Below are 21,570 nucleotides of genomic sequence, written 5' to 3'. Positions count from 1 at the left end.
TTAGTTTTCGACCCAGCGTTGCCTGTGAATTTTTCTTCATTGTGAAACGCTTTCTTTTTGTTTCGTGGTAACGTCTATCGTTTTGTAGTGACTTCAACTCGCCGTCAGGGCACGAACGCTTTTGTTTCTCCACCAGGTGGAGTACTGAGTCGTTTAATTTCACTGAACCATGCTTTGCTCTGCACTTGCACTTGACCAAGCCCGGAATATACTTCTGTGGTGAGAGTTACTTTCTCTTGATAAAATGAAACATGGAGACACAATTACATTAATAAAGTTCCCAAGTCGGGAATAACGCAGCAACGTTAGCACGTTGTTACGCACAAAAAAGTGGAAGACACAATTAGAGGAATAAAATGGACGCGCTGCAGCTACACCGTTATTAACAAGCGAAATGTGACTATGAGCTTATAGGAGAGTGATTGTTGTAAAACAATGCCTTGCCGCTCGAAAACGCTTGAAGGCTGACTTAATTCGATACAACGTATTTTGTAGGTCTGTCGTGCTGCGATTTGATAACCAGTTATAATGTTTTATAACCGTGGTTTCAAATTTAACATTCAAACTGTTTGTTTGCGAGCGGATATGTTACAAAGTTTCTTAGTTGATAAATCGCAGAAAATCAAACTTTGCATCAACTGCGCTGACGTGGGTGGGTCGTGTGACGTCATTCATGGTCTGCTACCTGTCACGCATCAATGCCGTCCAGCGACCCCAACCCACCAGCTTTGTTATTGTTGTCGAATCACTCTATCGGTATTTTGAAACTCGTCCTGTACCAAATAAATTGCTCGGCAGACTTTGATAACTCTGTAATATAAAACGCTGCTTTGCAGGCTTGAGATACGTTACGCAGCAGAGCCTGATAAACAAACGTGGAAAAGTTAATGAATGCTGCGGTTCTCCCTTTGACTCTAACTTCGACTTTAACAAGTTTGGCAGATATATACGTTTTTTTCAAAAAGGTAAAAAATCGTACAACCTGGTAAAAGTTTTTAATTTAATTACGCAACAAGTGTATGTAATTCAGAGTTGGACGTGGCACTTTGAATAATGTTCTCATATTTCCAAGAACATGGTTTTTGATCGAATTTAGATTTAGGAAAGCAGAACGTTTTATGTATGTGGGATTAGTGTGTTGAACTTGGGAGTGATTTTTCTCTTTGAAACCTGTCAAGGGGTAAACGGGAGAGAAAAGGCTCATTGCTCAATAGAATAGAAGAATCTTCTATAAATTCTTGTAAGTGTGCAGAACCGGTGACCTTCCAATTTCAAAACGTTACATTAGAACAGAACAGCTAAAATGTCTCGAGAAATCAACTTTCCTTTCTACGGGTAAAACTTCGCAACTAAGAGAGTTTCTGTTTCAAAGCAGGCATTGCTTCGTCTTGTGCTTCGGCGTAAAACGTCACCCTTGTACGGCCTGGTAAAAATCGACCCGCCGTCTCGACACGATCGGGACGAAGCTTTTGTTCAGGCGTCCTCAGAAGATCGTGTTTCAAACGGATCAGTTGAGTTGTCAGGCCAACCTTAACAAGTCAACTCTGGTTGCGCTGTAGTTCAGAAACAGTAGAGACGCGAAACAGATTAAAACAGCTCTGCAAACGATTTGATGGGGGCTGAGTAGAATTTAAAAAAATCGACCTTCTAGGTTTTGACGATAAATACGAGATTTGTATTAGTCCTGATTTTCTTTGTTAGATTGGAAACAAGCTTGTTTTGCACAAATAGTTGTAGTGGATCAAGAACATACGCTGAAATATTTTGTACCGGGCATGCCTAGCCATGTAAACTCGATAGTTTGCTGCATAGTCACAGCACTTGCGAAAAAGAATATCAAGAAACTGTTACCTGATGAATCTGCCCGTTTTTTTTAGCAAATGTTGTAGCAATATATGTTAGCAAAGCTTCCGCTTAACTCTATTAATTTAAATTGTGTCATTCGTCATTTGCAGTTAGTGTAACCTCCGGTAAAGTTTAATTATGTTTAATAAAAATCAAACAGATTACAGCGCTAAAAAGAAAGGCACAATTTACTCCATTGTGCATTTGAAAGTAATCTTGAACAAACTGAAGTTATTCGGAAAAGTATAGTTGCATTGTTGGCCAAACGAAGAAAAAAAGTTCTATTCTACGTGGAATTTCGTTGAGCTTTTGTGATTTGCTTTTACTTCAGAAGATAACTGTTAACTTGAAGTCCTGCATTAGCTCTCAGCGCAAATTAAAGCAGCCACGCTGTGAGATTGAAGGTCTTACAACCTTGCGTGTTCAGATTGGATATTAATTGCTCCAGAAGTTGATTGTTTTGTAGTTTATTCGATTCTACTCAGAGCGAATCCACGTACAACAGTTCAATGCAGTACAACAGAATAGTAGTACAAGTAGAAGTAGAATTAGACTGGAAGTAGAATAACGCTCGGCCTAACTTACTACGTATATATAGATCTAGACAAACCGTCAATAATTTCCGGTATTACCTATAGCAACGCTTAACACGTGGGTGCCAACGCTCAGAACTTATTGTCCAGTAGCGTCCAGCGTATCAGCTGTCAAACTGTCTAACAAATGCGATTACGAAACCAACGCTATCTGAATAAAGCAAACACTTCTACACAATGGGTTGTTACCAAGGGAATAAGTAGAACCAGGGAACGAATGAGTACCAATAAGTAGTTACCAAGGGAATAATGATCGTTGCTGCAGTGAATACAAAAGGGACGTCAGTGAACAAACGTTATGTAGGTCGTTGGGCTAGATTCCAAAAGGGCCATTCAAATTCCAACGGTTCGTTGCTAGTAAACAACGGGAACAAACATTTTACTAATGGAAATTCCATAAAACAAACGCAAATTAATAAAACTCAAAATTAATACGTTACAACGCGATCTAACCAACACTAACCGAAGGACTAAAAATTGCAACTACATAATTTTGTTCAAGTTTCTGTGTCAGTGGTGAGCCCGTCGAAAGAACTTGGCCGAACGGTCTGGCGCGCCTGACCCATGTACAGACATAAAAAATCTGATCCGGATTCGTCCCCGGGAGTGTCTTGGGTTCGAACCCCGTGAAAAAAAAGAAAAAAGAAAGAAAGCAGAATCACATGAACCGTTGCCTGCCTCGTACACTGCACATGTCAGCTCTGTACAAATTACCCAAACAACACATGTTCTTTTTTTAGTTTAACATGTTTTTATCGGCACTTTGGTTCGCGGTCTGCAGTTGCATTTATTACTAAAGGCAGACGAGTTTTGTGCGTTTCTGGTTTTATTTAACTATACCATCATCAGTATTTTAGATGTAAGCATCAGCGAAATGCATTTATGTTGTGAAACAATGTACAGCGACTGATTTAAGGTTTTACTCTGGTGCTCAGCCTGCTGCAGAAGGTATGTGTAAATATAAATATGGAGTTTCCCTACAGGGGAATTTATATTCCAGGGAGAGTTTGTGAACAAAAGTTAAACGCCACAGCTTGGCAACGAAAGACAAATGTGAAAAGTTGTGACCAAATCACGTACCTGGGCCTTTTTTCTACCAATGGCTGATTTTATTATGCACACACATATTAGTAAATTTTAAAGTTTGAAGGCCTGTCCCTTAATTTTGTGCATGTTGTGATTTAAAACAAATATATACATAAGTGTAGCACCAGAAAACAAATATCGTAATTATATCAATATAAATGCAATAAGCTAATATCACGATAAATTAGCTGCATTATAGAGATAAATGGTACCACTGTGTTAGACTGTCAAAAGTCTTATTCCTATTTGTGCCCTTTGTCATAAAAAATGCAACTTGCTAGAAGGATATGTGGACAGTTTCTATTTTTTTGTTTCATTTTCTGATGACCTTGTTGAACTTTTAAGTGTTATTTTATGATTGGAAATGATGTTTTTGTTTATGCCACTACATGTCACTAAACATTTGATTTAAGCAACCAGATTTGATAAATTTGTAACCAAACATTTTCCATCTGCATGGATGGATAAAAAGTATTGAAAGTTTTTTTCTTTTGACACTTCATATGCTCTATATTGGTTAGATTCAACATTTTCATCCTTTTTTAGATATTTTTTATGATTTACAAAATATAGCTGTAACATTGTGCAACTTTAGTTCAACCTGGAACTTGATGAAGTGGTGAAAGATTTTTGTTGGAAACATCATTTAAGTCATTGATCTTGTGTAAAACAAACCATGGCATCTTCAAGGTAAGGTATCATAAAGATTTATATGGTGTCACATTGTACAACTATTTGTTGGCCAAGCAAATAACTTTGCCTTGCAGAGTGTATGTTAACTTGCAGAACACGAATAACGAACACAGGGGTGTATAAATAACTAGCTTAACCTAAAAATGTAAGTCACACTTGATTATAAGTGGCACAACTGTAGAGCAAAAACAATGTTGCTTATATTGGGATAAATACAGTTTATGGTAATTTTGAGAGCCTGCCTTCGATCATATTTTTCAGTGCAATAAATTTCATCAAAAACACATTGCAGTTTTAAGAAGGTCATACTTTGCTTTTTGTTGGGCAGCAAACATCAGTGAACAATATTTCATTTATACACATAATTACCATGTGTAACTTCACATGGATATTATACTTCTAGCCATAAAATTATTGATCCATAAAACACATAAACAACTGGGGTAAAGCAATGTTCGTCAATTGGCACAAATCAGCGATGGCTTCACTTAACAAAGTCAGGTTACAAAGTGCTAAGCTCATGAAAAACTTAGATTTTGATGTTACACAGTGCTTATGGTGCACCTGCAATCTTCACATCGGACACTGAGCAGTAGCATGGCATAGAATGTTTATTACACTGTTCCATGGAGTGTTGGTTTTCAAATTTCTTCGTACTTAGATGTGCAGAGCTTCCTTTTAAACAGCTACTTGTAAATAATGGAATGATGAACCAGGTCGAATAATTTCAGGCAAAAAACAAATATAGGACTTAAGGCAATGTCTTGCCACCAGTGAATTTTTTAATTTTTTTTTAATTTTTTTTGTTTATGGAGTGCATAAAAGTGCATAGCACAATTAGTGGATGAGAACCAAACGTGCTACAGCTACACCGTCATTAAAATGTGTTAAATGACTGGGGCTTACAAGAAAGTTTAGTGCATTTGAAAGTAAAACCAAATAGGGGTGGGACCAGTCAAGGGTGCCCTATAAACTGCCCACCTGTGTTAGGGAAAGAGCGTGGGGTTTAACAGGAAAAGAAACCACTAAACGAAACCCTGCCGGAAGAAAGAGTATGCACACAAGTCCATTCATGCTTTTTGTACACGTTGGACTAATAATACCCAGTGTTAGTTATCCCGGCTATTAATTTGCAAGTAAATGATCAACTACTCTATTGAATAACTTAGATATGAACAACAAAAACTTAAATAATAAAAAACAAGATGACAGCCGAAGAGTTTTGATATGAGCTGTGCAACTTTTACAAAAAAGTTTTTGTATTGGTTCTTTAAATTTTATGCCTCCAAGATTTCAATATTTGGAAGTACATTAATCAGTAGCATTAACATAACATTACTACTGCCTTGGCATAATATTTATCTTATTATGTTTTTTAGTGAAAGCATTAAGGCGCCAATAAAGAAATCCTCCAAAGATGCTTTTCACCGAGCATGGAAAGACATGGACATTCGACTGAAGACTCAATTTCTTCGTAAACTTGGGTTTCGCAATTTTCAAGTTGACAAATTTTTACATAATACTGATTTGGACATGTATCAGTTCTGGAAAGGTAAAAAAGTTCTTTAGCATGTGGTTGTCAGTGAACATTAGTTACCAATACTGTTTCCTGTTTTTGTTATCTGTGCTGCTATATGAATTTGTGATTTGACACGGAAAAGGAAGCATGTACATTTCAAATCAGGTGCCGCTATAAACATAAATAATATAAAATTAATTTCAAGTACAATAACAAGAGAAAATTAATTATGTAGATCAGGGGTGTTAAACATAAACAACTTTGAGGGCCAAATACATTCAACAAAAAATTGCATGAATAAAACAAAAGTAAAATGTTCATTAGGGATGGGCCAAAACTGCAAGTGTTCTGTTTGGCCGAGCACCGAGCATCACCAGTGATGTATTAAAGCTGTACAGGCCCTAGAAGTACGCGTTTTTACACTTATAACGCATTTAAATAAACCGTCATTTTTGTTCTGGTGTACCCATTCAAAAAAATATTTGTATGTTGAATATGCAAATTTGGTGCTCGGGTCAGTTTGTGCAACCGGTTGGCCGAGCACCGAGCATAAAAACAGTGATGCTCGGTACCGAGTACTTGGGTTCTGGCTCGGCTCGACGCATCCCTAATGTTCATTAACTACATTAAAAAAACAATAATGTGATAAATAACAAACAGATATACAGTGTATCAGAGTAAAAGAACCAACCATGCTTTATTGTTTTGTGTGAAAACAATGGCGTACAATTGCTGATTCTAAAGATTGGTTATTTCGACATCCTATCAAAACAGTGTACATATACCACTAACAGAGTATGATTGTATCATGTAACCTCACTGGTCCAACAGAGTATTATGCCTCAGTAAAACACATTTTTCTAAAGTTACTACACAGGCCAAACAAAAACTCATGACCGGGCATGTTTGACACCCCTGGTGTAGAAAAAGGAAATGTTTTAATATATTGTTATCCAACTGATTGCAATTTCCTCATCTATACATTTTATTATGGTTACTTTTTTACACAACAACATTTTTTCCTAATTTTTAACACAGTTTTTTTCCTAATTATTAGGTGCAAGTAAACGTGATCCAGAAATATTTCAACTTGTACGAGATGAAGTTCATTCCAACAAACGAAATGAAAAAGTTGATCAATTTTTAGCTATAACAAAATCCAGAAGATTTCAAACAAGTACATTATTTTTGCTTGTGGAACATTTTTGAACAATAATTAATAGTACCCTAGTCTAATGAGTCATATGTTATTGTTGATTTTTTTTGTCTATTTATTTTATATGCTTGCTCAGTGAACATTGCCACTTGCAAAGATTTACAAATGTAATGTGTATTTATTCTTCGTTGATCATTATAAATTTTATTGGTGACCCACGGGTTCCAAGTGAAAATTTTGAAAATGGCTGTTCTTGCACATTATCCAGGAGTTTCATATTTTCTTGGTTAGTGCATTGCAAAAATTTAAAAATCATTTTGTAACTTATAATTGGTTTCACATGTTTTTATGTTTGCAAGTAATGATTAGGTGATTACTTATATCACCCCAAACATGTGTCTAAAAGACAACTTTTCTACTGGTCAACAGTAGTAATTATGGGTCCCCTTCCCTGAAGGGGACACATATTGATTTTACTCAAATTATTTGTTTTTTTTTGTTTGTTTTTCTTTTTTTTCTTTTTTTTTTCTTTTTTTTTCTTTTTTTTTCTTATTTTTTTTCTCCCCAAAGTTTGTCCGACTCGTTTTTCCATCAAATGTTTGATGGATTTGGCTGAAGTTTACACAGATGGTAGATATAGTTATGTAGATGTGCATCCCACTTTGTTTTTGTTGATAACCCCAGTATTTACCCCGTTAGCCCCCTGAAATGGGTGAGTTCTTAAACAGTGTCAGAATTGGCTGAAATTTGGATTTCTTGTATAGTATGCCATTTATATGTGTCGATTGTTGTGTTCAACCCTGTAGTCCTAACATTTACCCCACAAGCCCCTCAAGTGTAAAACGTATTTGTATGTTACTGGTCACCACAAACGAAAGATTTCTTTGGAGCAATAGTGTTACAAGGGCAACCAGTTGTATGTTGCTCATCGGTGGGTTACTTGGTGGTCGTTTTTGTGCCATGGCAGTTAGGGGCTTGTTAACAGTCCTATGATGTCAGAAACATTAATGGTTGTTGCTTAAAACACCTCTAGTGGTCGAAATTTTAAATATTGGCGGATTGGGCTGAAATTTTGCAGTACTATTCATTGAGTCATTGTGGTTTTTACATATTTTTTAGTTTGTGTGTCGAACCCAATTAGTTGCTCTACTAGCCCCCTAAAATGGGTCAGTTTTTTAAAACGTTAAATAGGACAAACTTCAAACAATATCTGGGTTGAATCTAATTTTATAGCTTGTATTCTACATAGTATTATTATTTAAGCCCAGTGCCGATCACTGTGATTTTACCTTTCATCACCCGACTTTCTCATGGTTATCTCTTGAATTGCATTATTTTCAACTTTACATGTGTGGGGACCCATGAGTTTTTGCCTGCAGAAACGACTAAAGTTATAAAAGACGATGGCTAATATGGGACCCAATACAAAATAAGCATGGAAAATATATTTATGTTTTAAAATAGGTTATAGTGTATATGCAAGGGCAATATGTGCTAAGCCACCCTTCTAGTTAATTTCCTTTTCACACAATGTACTTGTTAAAATGATACTTTGAGTACATCAGACTAAAGGTTTTACCCATCATATACATATGACTGAATCTGTATAAAAAAGGTTACCAAAGGTTAATATATTATTAGATTTAGATGCAGTGATAGCTGATAGGTTACTGCGGTCAAATAATTACTGATGCTCATTTGGCTCCACAAATTAATTCAATTTTGTGAGGGAATTGAATAAATATTTTGTTTTTGTTTTTCTTTAATACATAAAGATGTGAATGATGCAAAAAAGTTGAACAAGAAGTTTTAAAGCTTGGGTTGAATTGAACAAATGCATTAGGGGCTTTTTAACATTTGCTAAAAAAGATATTTACGCCATACCACTGTTACCAATTGACTGATACACACATGAGGTTTCTGTTGCAGAAACAATTAGTTGTATTTTTTCTCAGATTGTAAATGTCATGTAAATGTCTCTATTTGACTGGATAGTTCCAGTATTTACCCTATTTGTCCCCTAAATAGGTGAATTTAGTAAACAATGCCTGAATTGATAAATTTTATTTTACAGTTGGCTGAATTTGCCATTTTGTCAATGTGTTTCACTCTGTAGTCCCAACATTTACCCCTGTTCTTCAAGGACAAGCTCATGACAATATCTAAATTTAATAGGAATTTGATAGTTTGTGTACAAAGCATAGTTATTATGGGTCCCCTTCCCTGAAGGGGATGCATCTTGATTTCACTCAGTTTTGTTTTTCTTCTTTTTTCCCTTTTTTCTCCAGTGAAGTTTATCCATGCACTTTTGGCATAAAATCTTTGATGGATTTGGATGAAATTTTCACAGATGGGACATATGGTCATGTATATGTGCCATTTGCTTTGTTTGACTTAATAACCCCAGTATTTACCCCACTAGCCCCCTAAATGGGTGAATTTTTTCAACAATGTCAGAATTGGATGAATTTTGTACAGTTTGTTCATTTTTCCATTTAAAGGTGCTGATTGTTGTGTGTTACTCTACAGCCTCAATATTTACCCCACTATCCCCTAAAATGGGTGAATGTTTTAAACTAATAGCATAGATAAAATGTTAACATTTCAAAAAAGATTATAGTGTATGTGCAATAGGGGATGTTTTAAGCCACCCTTTCAATTTTCAGCTACCTTTATTGGGTTAACATTCGTTTGTTAATTGGTTAACACCCTTTCATTGGTTCAGCAGGTTGTATTGCCTTGTTTCTTAAATCACAAAGACCAAGATTTAAAATTGTCTTGTTTGAATGTTTAGCACCTACAACTTATTTTCACATTTTTATGTTTTACAGATCGTGAAATTTCCTGGTTTGTTTATGGATTTGGACGTTTTTTTTGTGATGAGAGCTTTTGGAAAGACACAATTATTCGACAAAAGTTTCAATTACAAGATTCTCAGTTGACAGAAATTGAGAGTGATTACAAGGGAAACTTTGCAGAAAGACAATATCACATGATGATAATATGGATGAAAGCAAACAGACTAAGTAAAAACAAACTTCCATGTTGTTTTAACCAAATTTATAACAACTTCAGAATTGTAAAAGTAATAAAAGTTGTTATTTGGTTGTTATGACCCTGGGTGTTTGGTTGCCATTTCAAGGGTTTCTTCATTTTAAGAAATAATTATAGAAAGCACTTTAACATGTTCAATCTTCAACACATTGTAATATATCCCATTAGTTAGATTAGACAAAGGAATTACAGGAATTATTGTAACAATTATGTTGCACAGAGCAAAAGGCTAAACACTGAGACATATTATGAGCTCAGTTAAACAGAGAACTTGCTGTTGTGGTCTATTTCTTGATTTATTAAAAAATACTTCTATTAATTTGAATGAAATGTTTTAAGCCCATATAGCAATGTTTGAAAGACTTATAGGCCTGATGATTTGCAAAATACATAGCCTGTATGATGGAAAATGAAAAAATCATGGAATGGATTTATGGTTTATGCATCACCATAAAAACAATTGCTTTCTATTTAACTTTTTTGTTTGTAGAGAATATTGAGAAAGTCATTATAAAACTGAAGAAGCTTCATCTTGAGATTCCTGAAACATTTTCTCAAACATTAGAAGCAGGAAGCTTAACTGGAGAAACAGGTTCATAATGTTGTAATGAAAGGAATTTTGCTAATAATGTGCTAACTACACATGTTCAATCATGTCATTTGCACAACTTGCACATTTGGTTCAACTTGCAATGTTATAATGAAACGAATTTTAAATTTTAGTTGATTGGTTAGGTCAGGGGTGTCCAACCCATGTAATCCCCTACAGAACTTAATCGCCTACAGAAGTTGTGACCTGCGCAATCATTTGTAAACCGCATATGGCCCTTTGGCCAAAAAGGTTGGACACCCCTGAGTTAGGTAAGCTATTTCCAATCCACACACTTCCTAAACAAGGTTAAGTAGAGTGTACCCAGTAAGTTTATTGGTCCTTTCCAAATCATGTGTTAATTTCATTCAGATCCAATGTATTCTGAACATGGTTCCCTAGACACGAAACGCGGCAAGATAAAACTCGAAGATTCAGGCTCTGATAGTTCGGAAGATTTTGTTGAAGAAAAAACCAATGAATTAGGTTGGTAGAAAACTTGCTGCTTGTAAAGGTGGGAACACAAATTGCTTCAAAACATACTCAATTGTTTAATTTAAATCCACTTACTCCTTTGGCAGTCAATAAATTTTAATGTTCAACAGTATCACATGTCATTAGATATTTGGAGAGAAAACACTTGTTCAAGCAATTTTCTGCACCCCTACTCAATGACTACTCAGAACCAAAGTCTATATAAAACACCAATATTGAATGAAGATTTCGGATTCTAACATTTTGATGTAATATTAAAAGCTTAATTGCTTTTTATGGGTCCCCTTCCCTGAAGGGACACATATTGATTTTACTCAAATTGTTTGTTTTTTTGTGTGTTTTTTTCTTCTTTTTTTTCTTCCCAAAGTTTGTCCGACTCGTTTTTCCATCAAATGTTTAATGGATTTGGATGAAATTTACACAGATGGTAGATATAGTTATGTAGATGTGCATCCTACTTTGTTTTTGTTGATAACCCCAGTATTTACCCCGCTAGCCCCCTAAAATGGGTTATTATGGGTCCCCTTCCCTGAAGGGGACACATATTGATTTTACTCAAATTGTTTGTTTGTTTTTTCCTTTTTTTCCATTTTATTCTTTTTTTTCTTTTTTTTCTCCCAAAAGTTTGTTCGACTCCATTTTCCATAAAAAATGTTTGATGGATTTCGATGAAATTTACACAGATGGTAGATATAGTTATGTAGATGTGCATCCCACTCTGTTTGTGTTTATAACCCCACTATTTACCCCGCTAGCCCCCGTAAATGTTTTTTTTTCACCCATAGTTTGTCCGACTCTTTTATCCATCAAATGTATGATGGATTTGGATGATATTTGCACAGATGGTAGATATAGTGATAAAGATGTGCATCCCACTTTGTTTTTGTTGATAACCCCAGTATTTACCCCGCTAGCCCCCTAAAATGGGTTATTATGGGTCCCCTTCCCTGAAGGGGACACATATTGATTTTACTCAAATTGTTTGTTTGTTTTTTCTTTTTTTTCTCCCAAAAGTTTGTCCGACTCGATTTTCCATGAAATGTTTGATGGATTTCGATGAAATCTACACAGATGGTAGATATAGTTATGTAGATGTGCATCCCACTTTGTTTTTGTTGATAACCCCAGTATTTACCCCGCTAGCCCCCTTTTCACCCAAAGTTTGTCCGACTCGTTTTTTCATCAAATGTTTAATGGATTTGGGTGAAATTTGCACAGATGGTAGATATAGTTATGTAGATGTGCATCCCACTTTGTTTTTGTTGATAACCCCAGTATTTACCCCGCTAGCCCCCTTTTCACCCGAAGTTTGTCAGACTCTTTTATCCATCAAATGTATGATGGATTTGGATGAAATTTGCACAGATGGTAGATATAGTTATGTAGATGTGCATCCCACTTTGTTTGTGTTGATAACCCCAGTACTTACCCCGCTAGCCCCCTAAAAAAATTTTTTACCCCGCAAAGTTTGTCTGCATCGTTTTGCCATCAAATGTTTAATGGATTCGGATGAAACTTACACATATGGTAAAGATAGTTATGTAGATGTGCATCCCACTTTGTTTGTGTTGGTAACCCCAGTATTTACCCCGCTGGCCTCCTTAAAATGGGTGAGGTTTTAAACAGTTTCGGAATGGGCTGAAATTTGGATAGCTTGAAGAAGAGGCCATTTATAGGTGTTGATTGTTGTGTTCAACCCTGTAGCCCCAACATTCACCCCACTAGCCCCCAAAGTGTAAAACGTATTTGTATGTTATTGGGCACCACAAACGAAAGATTTCTGTGGCCCAATACTGCTACAAGGGCAACCAGTTGTATGTTACTTGTGTTTGTGGGTTGCTTGGTGGACGTTTTTGCGGCATGGCAGTTAGGGGGTTGTTAACAGCCCTATGTAGTCAGAAGCATTAATGGTTGTTGCTCAAAACACCTCTAGTGGTCAAACCTTTAAACATTGGCAGATTGGACTCAAATTTTGTAGTACTATTGATTGAATTATTGTAGTTTCATAGTATTATTATTTAAGCCCAGTGCTGATCACTGTGTTTTACCTTACAACACCCGACTTTCTCATGGTTATCTCTTGAAATGCATTATTTTCAACTTTGCATGTGTGGGGACCCATGAGTTTCTGCCTGCAGAAACAACTAAGGTTATAAAAGACAGTGGACAATGTGGGACCCAATATAAAATAAGCAGAGGAAATATATGAATGTTTTAAAATAGGTTATAGTGTATAGGCAATGACAAAATGTGCTAAGCCACCCTTCTAGTTTTCTTCCCAAAGTTTGTCTGTCTCGTTTTTCCATCAAATGTTAGATGGATGTGACTGAAACTTATACAGATGGTAGATAAAGTTATGTAGATGTGCATTCCACTTAGTTTGTGGTTGCTTAACACACCTCTAGTGGTCGACATTTTAAACATTGGCGGATTTGGCTGAAATTTTGCAGTACTATTGATTGAGTCATTGAGGTTTCCTATTTTTTTAGTTTGTGTGTCAGACCCCATTAGTTACACTACTACCCCCTAAAATGGCCCGATTTTTTAAACAGTGTCGGGATTGGATAAAATTTGGGTAGTATGTGGACTATACTATTTGTAGGTTTCAATTGATGTGTTTTACGTTGTAGCCCCAACATTTACTCAACTAGCCCCGTAAAATAAATGAAATTTTAAAAAACTCCTAATTATATGAAATTTTGCAAAGGTTATTAAACATACCAAGTCCTCAAATGTTATGTTTTGCCCTGTAGCACCACAACTTAACCAACTAATGTTTAAAATAGATGCCCTTTTTCACAATGTTCGAACTGAATGAGAAACGGACAGCTTGTAGAATTTGCTATTTATTTTTTGTTTTATTTATGCCTCTGCTTACTCCTTTGTTTCTTTGAAAGGGAACGTTAAATAGGACATACTTCAAACAATATCTGGGGTGAATCTAAATTTATATAGCTTGTATTCTACATAGTATTATTATTTAAGCCCAGTGCCGATCACTGTGTTTTACCTTACAACACTAAACGTTCACATGGGTATCTCTTGAAATGCATTATCTACAACTTTGCAAGTGTGGGACCCATGAGTTTCTGCTTGCAGAAACAACTAAGGTTATAAAAGACAATAGATGGGATGGGACCCAATATAAAATAAGCATAGGAAATATATCAATATTTTAAAATAGGTTATAGTGTATATGCAAGGGCAATATGTGCTAAGCCACCTTTCTAGTTTTCTGGTAAATTTTGCCACTTATTTTTCATGTGAACTCAAAATATTGCATTCAGGTGCATTATCATGCTCAAATGTTACAACTCAAAAATTTTATTCGATTTGTCCTATCAATTTCGCGTTACAGCCCACCAGTTTTTAAAAATCAGACAATACATGTGTTTTTCCCTATACCTGCTGTATTAATTTAGACACAAAATGGCGTCCATGGAGCTCTCTCGCGTAACAATGGGTTGCACTACTTGTGTTTTAAATATACTTTGCTCAGAACCAGATTGGTCTCACAAAAAATAGGGTAGCAAATGATACAGTATGCTGCCAAAAGTACATTACCTAGGAACAGTATGCAAAAAGCGCCACCACCAGATCTTTTTTGAGATTCATGAAAACCATAAAAGTTTATGCATGACTGGGTGCATTTCAGTTTTAATATTCATGACATGAGCCTCTTGGACTGATATGGCCCCTGGTGCGGTGCACATCTACTGGAGCCTGCATGTCATGGTATAAAATCTATGCACATGCTTTGTCTGCTTTATAATAGAAAACATATCTCTTTTTTCTCAAACAATATTCACTGTGCTGCAAAATCCAAATGCATCAATTTAACTGATCATTTATATTCAAACCAGCATTTTTAGTACTAATTCACCTAAAATAAAGCAGCTGTAACCTAGTAATCCAATCTGCTTAGGCTATTGCATGTGCTCATGAAATAAAGTCTTGAATTATAAAACTATTTTACTGAGCAACTTTTGATGCTTGACATTAAAGTTTGTGCATTTTTACAGTTGACACAACAGAAGAAAAATTGCACCAGCATCTGAAGACAGTAGTAGATGAAAAATGTGGTAGAGAATATGGAAGAGCAGTGGAACCAGTTGATCTTGTGCTTGTAAAATTTACTAGACAGAAAGATCCCGAAAATCAACGGAAGGAATTGGCTAGAATGGTAGATAAAGGAAATGAACTGAAAGGTGATATCACAGTTGAAAACATGTTTGAAAGAGCAAAGATTGAAGCCAGGGACATTGAAAAAGATGAAAAGTCAGTTGGTGTTGTTGGTGCAGTTGGAGTGGGAAAGAGCACATTGACAAAAGTTATTGTGCGAAAAATTTTAGACAAGAAAATTCTTTCCAATGCTTCTTTTGTGTTTTACATCACAGTGGGCTCCATTGACCTTGAGAGAGAAACAGATTTGTTTGAATTACTTTTCTTGCCACTGATTGCAAAAGGAAGTCTTTTGTTAGATGAAGCAGAAAAGAGGAAGCTGATCAATTTTATCTTGCAGGATCCCAACACTGTAGTGATCATTGATGGTCTGGATGAAGCCAAAACTGAAAACTTACATTTATATCCATTTGTATCACCATTTAAAAAGTCAAAACCAATGGCTCTATTATATAACATTATACATGGAAAACTTCTTAAGAATTCTTACAAGCTGGTAACATCAAGAATTACTCGATTTATTGATGCTTCTCCAGAATACAGACCCAAATTTGTTTTGGAAATTTTGGGTTTAGCACCGAGTGAACAGCAAAAACTTGCTAGGTGTGTATGTGGTGAACAGTTTGAGAAAGTTTGGAAAGTCCTCCAAGACAATCCAGCTTTGTTAGAATGCTGTGTAGTACCTGTCAACATGCTTATGGCTCTTACCTTTCTGTTGGGAAGAAGAGGAACTTCGGGTAATATCACACTCACGGGTGTTTACATTGCAATGTTAAACATATACATTCGTTCAAAGCATTGCAACTTTCCTGATGGTATGGAGGTGATTAAAAAGCTGTGTGATCTGGGATTTGATGGGTGGCAAAACAATCAATCTTTATTTTCTGATAAGGACCCAAAGCATTATAAAATTCCCTTGGCAACACCACAAGCACTCGTCTATACAGCAATAGAACAAGGGGATTTTGCTATTGATATTTTGCAACAAGACAAAGTTAGCTACTTTGTTCATCGCTCTTGGCAAGAGTTGTTGGTTGCACTCGGACTTGTTTTATTTATGCCATTAAATGAGTTTAAATCATTCCTGGAAAATGCTTTTAAGTCTGGAGATTTAGAAAATGTGGTAAAGTTTTGTTTTGGTATATGCAAAGACAATGTGTTTGAAGAAGTCAGACGACTTTCTCCTGCAGCACAAGTTGATGAAATAGAAGAGAAGAAAAAGTTTCTTGGTTTATTTTCTGAGTCCAAGGCAAAGAAACTATCACAAGTTGATGAAACAGAAGAGAGTCTAGTAGAAAGTGATAAAAAACATGACATGCAACAGTGGTTTCATCTTTTTGCATGTTTGAATGAACTTGACACTGATGATATTAGCTTACCTGTGACCAAACTTCTACCAACTGTTGCTGACATGAGGGGTTCTGTATTTTCATCTGATATCACAAACATGGCTTCACTTTATGAACTTAACAATACCCCTCTACATTTGAGATCTGTTTATCTGTCATTTGTTGGAAATGCTTTACAGAGTTTTGGAAAATTTGTGCAAGAACACAAAGTTAAAGTTAGTAAGATAAATAGATAGTGTTAAGATGTTCAGTATTATTTTCTTTGCTCCAGCAAGGCCATATGCTTTGTAATTTATATTTGTTGTTACTAATGAAGCTACAATTGAGATTTAATTTGTGAAAGCCTATTCAGTTCCTGTATTTATATATTTGTTACAATTGTATGGTCTTTAAACTCAATAACTCCTGAAACAGAACAGCTAAAACCTAAAACCTAATTTGTATAACATTAGATTTTTTTAAGCGTGAAGAAAGTAAGTTGCATTAATTGATAATCACCAAACTGTGACTATAGTTTTTAGATAATGCATTAAAATCACCCTTTGCTTGCAGTAAGATTACAGTAAGAAAAAATGTTGAAATGTATTACTATTATGGGTCCCCTTTCCTGAAAGGGACACATATTGTTTTAGTTAATATTTTTTTTCTTTTTCTGTCTAACTCTGGTTTGTCAAATGCGTTTGCCGTTTCGTCAAGAAAGAGTGCTTCAAGTTCATTCAAACTTACTATTGATCCAAATTTGACCCTGAATGACTTAGCGGTTCACCCACAGACCCGCAAATCGTACATTTTTTGAAAAGGCTTTACTGACTAAAGTATCACCCCTTAAACCTCAAATTAATCAATTTTACTTTCAGGCCAGAAATACAAGCCCTTATTTGCTGAAGTTTTAAACAATTGTTTGCAGTAGGTTACTCAGTTAGTATTTTAAATTATGGGTCCCCTTCCTTGAAGGCAACGCATCTTGATTTCACTCAGTTTTTTTTTCTTTTTTTTTCTCCGGTGAAGTTTGTCCATGCACTTTTGGCCTGAAAGTTTTGGTGAATTTGGATGAAATTTTCACGGATGGTAGATATAGTTATGCAGATGTGCTATTTGCTTTGTTTGACTTCATAACCCCAGTATTTACCCCGCTAGACCCCAAAGTGTAAAACGTTTTTGTATGTTGCTATGCACCACAAACAAAATATTTCTGTGGTGTAATGGTGTAATAAAGGCACCAGTACATATGGTACTTGTGTTTTTGCATTACTTGGTGGACATCTTTACATGCCAGTCAGAGGGGTATTAACAGCCTTATGATGTCAGAACCGTTGGCGAATGTTGCTGATAACACCTCTAGTGTTCATAATTTTAAATATTGGCCGATTTAGATAAAAAAATTGTGAAATTTGAAAAGCTTGATAAATTGTTATTCACAGGTGTCAATTGTTGTGTTTAACCCAGTAACCCCAATATTTACCCCAGTAGCCCCCTAAAATGGCTCTATTTTGTAAACAATGTCAGAATTAAATGAAATTTGGACAGTTTGTAGAGTGTACCATTTATAGGTGTTGGTTATTGTGTTAAACTGTATAGTACCTATCATTTACTCCACTAGACTCCTAGAGTCATGTACAATTCACCATTAATAGCAGCTGATTGTGTTTTGGCCTATTTTCTTACTATTTAACACTTTTTTCAGATAGTCATAAAATAGAAAAACTTTAATAAATGTATGAATGAAATGAATTTAAATAATCTGTACTTCATATAGCATATGTAATTCTGCACAGTACCGATTACTGTGTTTGATGTTACTATGCCAAACTTTTTCATTGTTATCTCTTAATTCAGTGTGGTCCAACTTTATTTTGTTGCGGGCCATTTAAAATCGTTAACTGACTACGCGGGCCAAGGTTTAAATTTCTGCAGGAAAAACTTTTTTCTGAATCAAACTCTAACTATACACCTTTTTTACCTATAGATAAGTTTATTTTTATACTTTATAGTTATTTACTTAGTAGAAGCTGTCAAAAACATTCAGTTTCCACTCTAGTACAGAAATGACCCTGAACGGTTTGGAGAAGCAGAACCCTTTCTTACATAACAATGCCTTGTCAGGCGTCACAATAGGAGATTTTACAGTATTTAATGTGCGTTAATCCTCATATATTAAAAACATTAAATTATTGAAGACAAAACTTATAGTTGTCATTAAAATGTTGGGACTTTCGCGGGCCAACAAAATTATCTCGCGGGCCACAATTGGCCCGCGGGCCTGCAGTTGGACCACGCTGTCTTAATTCATTATTTACACATTTGCATGTGTGGGGACCAAATGAGTTCTGGTTGCGGAAACAACTAAGATTATAAAAGACAGTGGACGATATGGGACCCAGTATAAAATAAGTTTTTGATGTAAATGTATGTTAAGAAATAGGTCACAGTGTATGTGCTATGGCAATATGTGCTAACCACCCTAGTTTTGCTCAGTATTGAAAAATTTTTACTTTTTTTAATTGGCGAAATGGTTACCTTTACAACCCATAATATGTGTACGCTGTCAGTAGAAGTTCCAAGGGAGGAATTCACTGGTTTACGCTTAAGGCTGTTTAATGCAAAGTGGGTGGGTTCAGCTTGACGTCCGGACAGACGTTTTACAGGTCGGTTTTCGGTGATTAGAAATCAGCTGTTTTTTGTGCAGCTATGCCATGTCATTTTTTTAAGTTATCATGCGTATTTTCAGCTTGGTGAAGGTTTTACTCCTAAACTTGATAAACGTGCTTCAGGTTTTGTATATGTCAGGCAAAACATTGTTGGTCAACATAAAGGTAAAAAATAAACTTTTTCAAATGACATGATAGACTGTTTTTAAAAGCCACAATAAAAGATCATTAAATCTTGTTGTCAGCTTAGCGGCCGCATGATCAAGGTCAGCTTGTCGGTGTGACAAACACAGTTCAGAATTTTTTGTCATAACGTAGCTTCTGTATTTTTGACAAATCTATACTTAAGTCATGTATAAATTAGGCAAAATGGTATTGTTGAACACTGGGACTATGTGCGATTGCAAACGGTGTTAAAAAGTCATTATATTGTTGTTTGGCGTCTGGGCTGTGAGAGGTTACTACACTTTTCAGAGTTGGGTTTATGCTTTCTAATAATTTGTCCTTAAGAATAATAAGTTACCTTTCTAATTTTTTAAACATTTGTTATTTTTCTTCATAAAATAATTGCAATTGAGGGGAATTTCCAAAGTTTGGTGTTGCTTGCTTCAAATATATTTGTAATGTTATGGTTGCGTTTTTAGTTAATTTATATCAGTTGTATCAGGTTAATTGCTCATTTATTAACATTTACTTTGTTACATAAAAGTTTTTCACCTGTTTCAGATTGATCTATTCAACTTACACCATTGTCCTGATGAACAACTGCAGTTTGCTGGAAGCTTCCTTTCTCATGTGGAGAGATTTGGTGTTTCTCTAATTGACCCATTTGTTTCACTTGGTGATTCAACAGCCAGAAAGGTTTAAAGTTTGGTTTTGCTTAATGCATTTGGATGAAACTTGCACAGATGGTGGATACAGTTATGTAGATGTGCATCCCACTTTGTTTGTGTTGATAACCCCAGCATTTACCTCACCAGCCTCTTAAATGTATGTTTTTTCTTCCCAAAGCTTGTCCGATTCGTTTTGCCATTAAATGTTCAAAGGAGTTGACTCAAACGTACACAGATGGTAGATATAGGTGTGTAGATGTGCATCCCACTATGTGTGTGTTGATAACCCCAGTATTTACCTCGCTAGCCCCCTAAAATGTTTTTTTCTTCCCAAAGTTTGACCGACTCAGTTTGTCATCAAATGTTTGATGGATTTAGATAAAACTTACACAGATGGTAGAAATAGTTATTATGGGTCCCCTTCCCTGAAGGGGACACATATTGTTTTTGTCCGTATTTTTTTTTCTTTTTTCTGTCTAACGCTGGTTTGTAACACTCGTTTGGTCAAGAAAGAGTGCTTCAAATTTATTCAAATTTTAACATATGTTAGATATTGATCCAAACTTGGTCCACCTGAAGTTTGACCATAAATTACCCAGCGGTTCACCCACAGGCCCCCAAAACGTAAAATTTTTAACGCTGGTTTGTAACGCTCGTTTAGTGAAGAAAGCGTGCTTTAAATTTATTGAAATTTGGACATATGTTAGATATTAATCCAAACTTGGTCCACCAGAAGTTTGACCCCAAATTACCCAGCGGTTTACCCACAGGCCCCTGAAACGTAAAATTATTAACGCTGGTTTGTAACGCTCGTTTAGTAAAGAAAGAGTGCTTTAAAGTTATTGAAATTTGGACATATGTTAGATATTGATCCAAACCTGGTCCACCTGAAGTTTGACCCCAAATTACCCAGCGGTTTACCCACAGGCCCCTGAAACGTAAAATTATTAACGCTGGTTTGTAACGCTCGTTTAGTAAAGAAAGAGTGCTTTAAGTTTATTGAAATTTGGACATATGTTAGATATTGATCCAAACCTGGTCCACCTGAAGTTTGACCCCAAATTACCCAGCGACACACCCACAGGCCCCCGAAACGTAAATGTGTCTAACGCTCGTTTGGTCAAAAAAGACACTGTAGGCAGAAGTCCCAAGAGAGTATGTTTACGAATAATAGGGTAAAGCAGGAGGGCTCAGCTTGACGTCGGACAGACGTTTTACGAGACGTCGTTTCGGTGATTAGAAATCAGCTGTTTTGCACAGCAATGCTAAGTCATTTTATTAAGTTATCACTCACATTTTCAGTTTTGGCAAAGGTTTCACACATATGACGCGATTTAAACCTAACAAGCGTGCTTCGGTTTCATATAATGTCAAGCAAAACTTTGTTAAACAAACTAAATATGAAAAAATAAACTTGACTTTTTTACAAGATAAAAGTTTTTTTAATGCTCGTCAGGTTGGCCGCTGCATGACCACGGGTTACTTAAGGTCAATTAGTAGGTATTACTAACACAGTTCAGAACTTTCT

The 21,570-nt window shown here is 35.7% G+C and overlaps 1 protein-coding gene across 2 annotated transcripts in view; it reads left to right on the top strand.

The window, feature by feature from the left end:
* The first annotated feature begins 4,076 nt into the window (after positions 1 to 4,076).
* The window catches only part of LOC145213388 (NACHT, LRR and PYD domains-containing protein 5-like), a 37,797-nt gene continuing 20,303 nt past the window's right edge, over positions 4,077 to 21,570 (top strand). For both annotated transcript variants that reach the window (XM_080081638.1, XM_080081637.1), the window contains exons 1-8: positions 4,077 to 4,214; positions 5,597 to 5,769; positions 6,794 to 6,913; positions 9,724 to 9,918; positions 10,437 to 10,538; positions 10,908 to 11,021; positions 15,053 to 16,776; positions 19,936 to 20,070. In XM_080081638.1, the coding sequence (XP_079937764.1) occupies positions 4,201 to 4,214; positions 5,597 to 5,769; positions 6,794 to 6,913; positions 9,724 to 9,918; positions 10,437 to 10,538; positions 10,908 to 11,021; positions 15,053 to 16,776; positions 19,936 to 20,070 (2,577 nt within the window). In that variant the 5' untranslated portion in view covers positions 4,077 to 4,200. The remainder of the gene's footprint in view (positions 4,215 to 5,596; positions 5,770 to 6,793; positions 6,914 to 9,723; positions 9,919 to 10,436; positions 10,539 to 10,907; positions 11,022 to 15,052; positions 16,777 to 19,935; positions 20,071 to 21,570) is intronic.

The sequence above is a fragment of the Phallusia mammillata genome, chromosome 2, assembly GCF_965637545.1.
Source record: "Phallusia mammillata chromosome 2, kaPhaMamm4.hap1.1, whole genome shotgun sequence".
Classification (NCBI taxonomy): Eukaryota; Metazoa; Chordata; class Ascidiacea; order Phlebobranchia; family Ascidiidae; genus Phallusia; species Phallusia mammillata.
The sequence above is the reverse complement of the archived record's forward strand: the minus strand, read 5'-3'. Positions and strand labels throughout refer to the sequence as shown.